Consider the following 7,500-nt stretch of genomic DNA (forward strand, 5'->3'; position numbering starts at 1 on the left):
TAATAATGTGAATTTGACAGGGACATATATACACACATACATACACAGATAGATAGACATATATAGATGTGTAGGAGAGTATATGCATATGTGTATATATGTAATGGATGAATAGAAAAATAACCAAATTCCTTTTGATTACAGTATGGTCAAGGAGGCTATCCACCAGGGTCATCTGGACCTCAGGGTTACCCCGGTAGTTCCTCAACACCACCTGCTCCTGGTGCAAAGGGCTATGGGACGCCCCCACCTCCTTCATCAACACCTGGGTATCCTCAGTATCCGCAAGGACCACCTCCGCCAGGATCACAAGCCCAAGGACCTCCAGTACCTAGCAGTCAGCCAGAATTCAACCAAGGGTCACAGCCTTACTCGGGCACCACACCAGCATTCACTTCGACACCATCCTCCACAACCCCCACTTCCACACCCACGAGTTACTCGGGGCCGCCATCACAGTACCCAGGTAGTGGTGGGCCCGGCTCTCAGCCTTTCCAGATGCCTCCCTCGTCTGTCCCTCAGACGTCAGCCACGCCCACCCCGCCAGGACCTCCCGGACCCCCTGGACCTCCACAGTCTACTTCTGCTCCTCCAGCTACTTCAGCACCAGGAGCCCCGCCACCTGTTGTAACGTCAACAGCACCATCAGGCCCCATAATGTATCCTGGTCAGCCCCAACAACCCCCTCCATCACAGCCACAACCACAGCCTCAGCCTCAGCAACAGCCACAACCTCAGCCACAGACACAGAGTCAGCCTCAGCCACAGCCTCAACCTCAGCAGCAACCTCAGCAGCAACCTCCCACACAGGCATCTCCAGTGCCACATCCCCCTCCACAACAAGCACAACCACAGCAGACGAGTTCTCCCAATCCCCCCATATCGGTTGCACCTTCGTCTACCCCTACGCCACCTTCCTCTCAAAGCTACACTGGCACACCCCCACCTGTTTCATCCCAGGCAGGTGGTCCTCCTTCTCAAGGCCCTCCACCCCCACCACCACAGCAGGCTCCTGGACCCTATCCACCTAACTCACAGCAGTATCCTACCAGTGGTGCTCAAGGGTATCATCAGGCCTACCCACCGAGTCAGTATCCACCAGGATCCCAAGGTGGATACCCACCTCCAGGACAGTACCCCGGAGGACAGCCATATTCCCAGCCATACGGAGCTTATCCTCCACCGGGCAGCCACCCTGGAAGTCACCCAGGCAGTCACCCAGGCAGCCATCCAGGAAGTCACCCAGGTTATGGAGGTCCAATGCCAAACGCTCAGCCTGGATATCAGCATCCTTCAGGACCAGGGTATGGCCAAGGATATCCTCCTCCTCCTGGCAGTCAGTACGCACAGTATAGACCATCTCCTGGGCAAGGACCACCCCAAGGACAGTTTCCAGGCTATGAACAGAGCCGATACCCAGCTTATCAGCCACCTCCGCCTTCAGGGCCCCCATCAGCTCCACACTGATATGTTAGCCATCTCGGTGCTAAATGTTATACCATAAACAGCACGTACCTGTCAGATCTATGTACAATTTCTCAAGTAGGTGGGTAGGGCTCTTTTTAAGTAGCTAATTACTCAAGACAAATTTATGATATGAAGGCAAAGAATGAATGAGATGTTTCTTAGATTAATTAAAGACAGTTGATGTTGGCTTTAGCATTAGAAGGATGAACAGAATAAAAGGAGGTCTCTAAAATTGACAGTTTCTTCATGAAATAGTATATGTAGTTAGTTTTTTATTTTCATTAATAGCATGGATCTGATTATTTTCTAAACACCACAGTAGGAAGAGGAGTTGAAAATGTATCAAAATTTCTCTATCTTTTTTTATTTTGTACTGGAAAATTTGAACCAAAGTGGAGAGACTTGTTTTAAGAGAGAATAAATAATTTCAACAAATCTACTAAGCATTCACTTTGTTCCTAATTAATTCTATGAATAATGACTGGTATTTTGATGATAATATCTAAGTATAAGAAAAATTTAAAATATTTATTACATTTAGTTACTAAAATTTCAAGTACTAAGATTATACTACACATTTTTTTCCTATCGAGGTGAAGATGCACTCGAGAGCTTGATGATGATTGTTGGTAATTGTCTGAATAACACTTAAATTTCATGAAATTGTGACCAACAGCCTGTCAAGCAGTCGGCAGTCTATCTTTACTTTAATGGAAAGAAAAGAGAAATGAATATAGTCGTTCACTGTAATTTGTGCATTTTTATTCCTATTTAAAGGCATTTTTAGCACATGTATTATTTATTCTATATCATGTAGAATTATTTTTTCTTTTTATAATAAACTTTTCATATGATTTGCATTTTGTAGAAAGTAATTTTAACAAACTTTCTTGGTCTTTTCATATTACTGTGGAAAGCCTGTGTGGAAAGTTCATTAAAGCTCAAGGAATAGGAAAATAGTACTTTCATTATGAAGGAAATTTTACAGATTAGGTTTGCACTGTATATATTGTTAATTGATAAACTTTGATTAGTCACATAAGAGACTAGAATTAATGATTGGTCATCGGTTATGTGGAAATATGGGATGTAAAAAAAGAAATGGAATGCCTGAGCTTTAATATTCTTTGATCATTTGGTGTTAGAATAATGATTAAAAAAAATACTCATTTGCCATACAGTATTTATTGGCATTAATAATCATGTCAGTAAATTACATTGGACTAATTATACATAAACAATAATTGACAAAATTCATGTTAAAGCAGTAAACTGATAGTATAATGTCTGTTGTATGATAAGTCAGCATAAGAACTATCCTGTTTCACAGTGAAACTTCTCAAAAATACTTTGGTTACCTACAGCATTTTCAAAGTTTCTGTATAGCCTTCTTTTTAAATGCAAAAGTCAATATTGTTTTCAGATTTTGCTCATTCTGCATTGAGTGGCAACACAGAGATGCAAGTTACCCTTTTCAGGTTTATGAAACTGAATTTACTTCTCAAATCTTTATCATTGTCTTTTATATTCGTGCCTACTTCTAGGTGAATATCCAATTGTATACGATAATCAACTTGCTATTGATAGTGCTTCAAATTGATTGTATGACTGGTAGAAATGCAGTTGTATATGACTGTCCATCTGTTGAAGTAAAAGCATTATGGATTCATACTTTTACTAAGAGAATGGCTTTGAGAATATTTATCATCAAAACAGCCACTCTTATTTTTTTATTTTTGTTGTTGACATATCTACCCATGAGAATTTACTGCCTGAAAAGGTGCAGTGGCTGTAATCCTGTACATAGGTTTTAATATTTTTATATCATTTAGCAAATTTTTAGAATGTCGTGCTGTGCATTCGATATTATGGTTCTTCAAATTATTCTTTTGGAGGATGTAATTGCCTCGAGTATTATGACCTTCCCACATTCTTTTGTTCCTTTTTTTGTAAGGAAAGTTTGCATTTGATTTCCTTTCTTTAGGTTCTTCAGCTTGATACAATATTTACAAGTAATCAGCAGGACAAACTTTGTATTAGTCAATAATAATGTATATGTGCAGTTTTATTGCACTATTTCCTAAGTACATGTTTGCAAATGAAGTGACTTGTGGTAAATAAAGTATTAAAATAAAGTTAAAGAATATTGTTTGTTTATTTTCAATTTTATGTGAATGAAGAGAAAGTTGTACTTCAGATAGTGAGGAATCTGCAAACATTTTCCCAAATGTCTTTACCTGTAACTGTCAGCAGCTGTTGATTGTGTGAAGTAATTCGCAGAAGCATTAACAAAGGATAAAGTTCAGCATACAATTGCATTAATGTTAGAAGAAGGGCTTGTCCTTTACATATAAGTAAAATGTTAAAATAAATAATACTTACATTTTAACATTTGCCCAAGATTCTCCAAGAAATTTTTATGCACAAGATAATCTGATGAGAACAGCCGGTCTAACAAACTAATGCAGAATTTCTGCCATTTAGTATTGCTTTCCAAAACCTGTGCATTAAGTAACTAAACTATTCCGTATTACAAAACCTGTATATACTTAGAACTACACTACTTGTATGTAAATCCTAAATTCTCATTCAACTAATCCCATCTATTTATGGGCACTGAAACCTGAAAATATTTTTTGGGATGAGCTCTCAGCTAGGCCTATCTCATTTATGAAAATTAAAAGCTACCATGTCAAGTATATAGTGCCAGAAATAAAATGGAAAGATGTTCATATAATTTTTTCTTCAGAAAAGATAGGCATATTCTATACATCTTGAGGTAGGTCCCTTTCTTTCATCTGACATAAATCATAGTCAGCAGCAAGCAGCCTGCATTGTTCTATGGCCTTTCTAAATTGCTTTCACTTTTCTTTCCCATTTCGGATATTAATCACCCAAATTTCTCTACCTCAGGAGTCCATCTAGTCACCGGTCTTCCCCTTGTCCTCCTTGTTAGTTTTGTCCCAAACTATTGCCTTCTTGGCCCCTCTGTTGTCCCTTGTCTTACATGTATGATCTACCCACTGACATTTCTTTGTAACATAGCAAGACCCTCCTCTTTCCCAGTCTTCTCCATAATGTACAATGTCTGCCAAACATATACTAATCCGATTCATTACTTCATTTTAGTTCCACAAGGTGTTTCTCTTTAAGTTGTTCTAATTAGACTGTTAGTACTTTTTGGCTTTTTTAGTCAAGGTAGTTTCATCATTTGAACTAGTATTGCTGCTATTGCCTCAAACTGCTTGTATAACTTGCAGAAATGCAGCTGTTTGTGACTTGACTGTCCACCTGTTAAAAGAATGGACAAGTTCCAAATCATCACCAGGTCAGCTGATAGTTGGATGGACACTCAACATTAGGGATTTTGGTAGAAGATCTTTGAAATCTCTGATGACATCATCCAGTTTGGTTGTTATTGCATTGACCAGAAATATACTTTTTAAGTTACACAAACTCAATCATAGAATTATAGATTAAAATGCTGGTCTAGATTCTTTCAGTAAGATAAAGATACTGACACGGAATTCAGTTCTCCACAATTGCATTTGGGGGGTGGTTAGATTCAGATTTTCTAGCTGGGTATTTCTACAAGGAACAGTAAAAGGATGAAAAATGTTACCTATACTTTCCTCTTGATTGGTAATTATGTTCCAATAAATATGTTGGTTTCTATAATGCTATAGATGTTGCTATGATACTGGCTTTTAAGACATTTTCTGTTCGTCTATTTCCCTTGTTGTACTCTTACTCAACTAACATATATTCAGCCATCACTATAAATACACTACAGGTTAGTAAGACACATATTTTATAGAATGTGACTTCTTTATTAAAAAGAACAAAGACTTAGTTATCAAAGGTATATCCCATAATTGTTTTCTATAAAACTGATACAAAGTTTATACTCCATTGACTTAAAGCTGCAAATAGTTTGGATACAAATAATTTACTATTACTGTGTTGAAGAAACAAAGTACTTTTGTTCTTATTTCATTATAAATCTGACAAGTATAACAAATTACAATTCTGGTATCTGTAAAAAAAATTCACCATTTGGGAATGTGAATCAATAAATAAAGAATGGTTCTAATATATTTTTCTAAAAGAAAAATGGCAGCAAATCCAAACAAGTATTCAGTTCAAGCTAGCAGCTTTGCCTCTCAACGTCTCCTCCTTTCCTTTTTGTTCCTGGAATTAAAAGGAAAAGGATTTTAAAATGCTGATGATTTCCTGTATTCTCTCTCTTTTTTAGATAAATGCAAGCTAAAAAAAAGAAATGGACGGACAAAAAAAAAATGCAGAGAAAATATGGGTATACTCCTGTTGCTTATCTTTATTAAGCAATCCCTTACTTAATCAACAAAAGATGAAACATGCAAAACACAAAGGCTTTACTTACTTTCTTGGCCCTTTAACAAAACACCATTCCACGGAGATTGTCTGACCTAGGATTACAGAGCCATTTAGACCGTCCAGAGCTGCTTGTGCCTCTTTGAATGTCTCAAATTCTACCAATGCATAGCCCTGTTAGGAAGATTAAGATTCAATAAAAATTATACACTGAATATGATCAGAGATTCACAATAAAACTTTAAATACTCTTAATCATTAAAAGTTGCACTGCAATTACGGATCCTAGACCCACCTTCAGGAAACCTGTACGACGGTCAAGGTTCAGGTGGATATTTTTTATCTCTCCGAACTCTGAGAATTTGTCATGAATGTCATCTTCTTGTGCCTCTTCGTGAACACCTGTGACGAAGAGGATCCATCCTTCTACAGCTGTGGGGGAAATTATGTTCACTTTTTAGTATCTGTTATAGTCTAGACACATCAAAAAATAATCCCAAATTATTTATTAACATCCTTGTTCTGTTTGTGTGTCAAAAACATATCTTGTAAACATAAGGTATATACAGATGTATAGATGTGTATATTTACGTGCATGTAGGCAAGTGCATATTTTTCTCAACAAAATATTGATTGGTACATTTCTCTACAGAAACTATACTAAACTAAAAAGAATGTCTGCTTACATCTCTGAGGTCCTGGCTCATCATCCGCTCCATCTACTTCCATGCCCTCATAGTGGATGTCTTCTCGCTCGGAGCGGTCCTCGCCACCAAACCCACGCCCCTTCCGCTTCTTGGCCCTCTCCTTAAGCTTGACAAGACCTTCTGTAAAAGGAAAGAATGATCATTCCAAAATTTAGAGTTAATCTGCATCTTTTAAAATGATTTATGGAAACTTCCAATTGGTAAAATTTCCAAAAAATCTTAACTATTTCTTCAGAATATTAACCACTACATTTCTGAGGATATGGTTTATGCATGGTATTGATCATGCTTGGAACATGGTAGCACATTTCTTCAAAGTAATTGTAAACTACTTCACTCCCTTATTCTGTAGTTTTCTTGGCTGAGATAAAGGATTCTCTCTGTGTAAAAAGGTTCTGTTAAAGGTATATGGAAATGAAGCTTTAATCTGTCACTATTAGAGAAAGCTGTTTATAAAGCTCTGAAATCAATCTCCAAACATGGACAGGCTATGTATCTCCCACAAACATATTAAAAAAAAACAAAAAAACATTAAGAAATCAAAATCTAGATATATAAAAACAAAAAAATCAGACAACAAAGATACAATCACAGCTGGAACATTGTGAGATGACGATATTCTCTTTGGGGAGGATGAGGGCATCGGAAATTTATCAAAACCACCTTAACAAAAGCTGCTAGGACACATCCACATGAGTACATCATTCTCCAGAAGCTATTATAAAAAAAATAAGGGGTAGAAGCAGATATAAATAATTAATTTGTGATAATTAGACTGGTCACAGAGACACACACAGCTACAGGCATATTGACATACCCTGATCTTTCACCTCCAAGCTAAGGCAGAAATCTTTATCCCGTGATCGGAGAAATACTTTAGATGGGTGAGCTATGAGAGAAAAGGTGAAGGAGAAAGATGGTGAGCTGTGTGTGCACTAAGAGGAGACTCACATGAGTGGGATATTCTTTTCTA

At 37.5% G+C, this 7,500-nt stretch overlaps 2 protein-coding genes across 2 annotated transcripts in view; one reads left to right on the forward strand and one right to left on the reverse strand.

Annotated features, from left to right (window-relative positions):
• LOC125042982 (basic proline-rich protein-like) overlaps positions 1-3,613 on the forward strand; it is a 10,188-nt gene extending 6,575 nt beyond the window's left edge. Inside the window, exon 5 of the mRNA XM_047638856.1 lies at positions 145-3,613. Within this exon, the coding sequence (XP_047494812.1) occupies positions 145-1,467 (1,323 nt within the window). The 3' untranslated portion in view covers positions 1,468-3,613. The remainder of the gene's footprint in view (positions 1-144) is intronic.
• Positions 3,614-5,276: 1,663 nt separating this feature from the next.
• The window catches only part of LOC125042983 (RNA-binding protein 8A-like), a 4,806-nt gene continuing 2,582 nt past the window's right edge, over positions 5,277-7,500 (reverse strand). Inside the window, exons 2-5 of the mRNA XM_047638857.1 lie at positions 6,507-6,647; positions 6,116-6,252; positions 5,870-5,994; positions 5,277-5,658 (exon numbers count right to left, since the gene is read on the reverse strand). Coding sequence (XP_047494813.1) covers positions 5,631-5,658; positions 5,870-5,994; positions 6,116-6,252; positions 6,507-6,647 — 431 coding nt within the window. The 3' untranslated portion in view covers positions 5,277-5,630. The remainder of the gene's footprint in view (positions 5,659-5,869; positions 5,995-6,115; positions 6,253-6,506; positions 6,648-7,500) is intronic.

The sequence above is a fragment of the Penaeus chinensis genome, chromosome 33, assembly GCF_019202785.1.
Source record: "Penaeus chinensis breed Huanghai No. 1 chromosome 33, ASM1920278v2, whole genome shotgun sequence".
NCBI classification, from domain to species: Eukaryota; Metazoa; Arthropoda; class Malacostraca; order Decapoda; family Penaeidae; genus Penaeus; species Penaeus chinensis.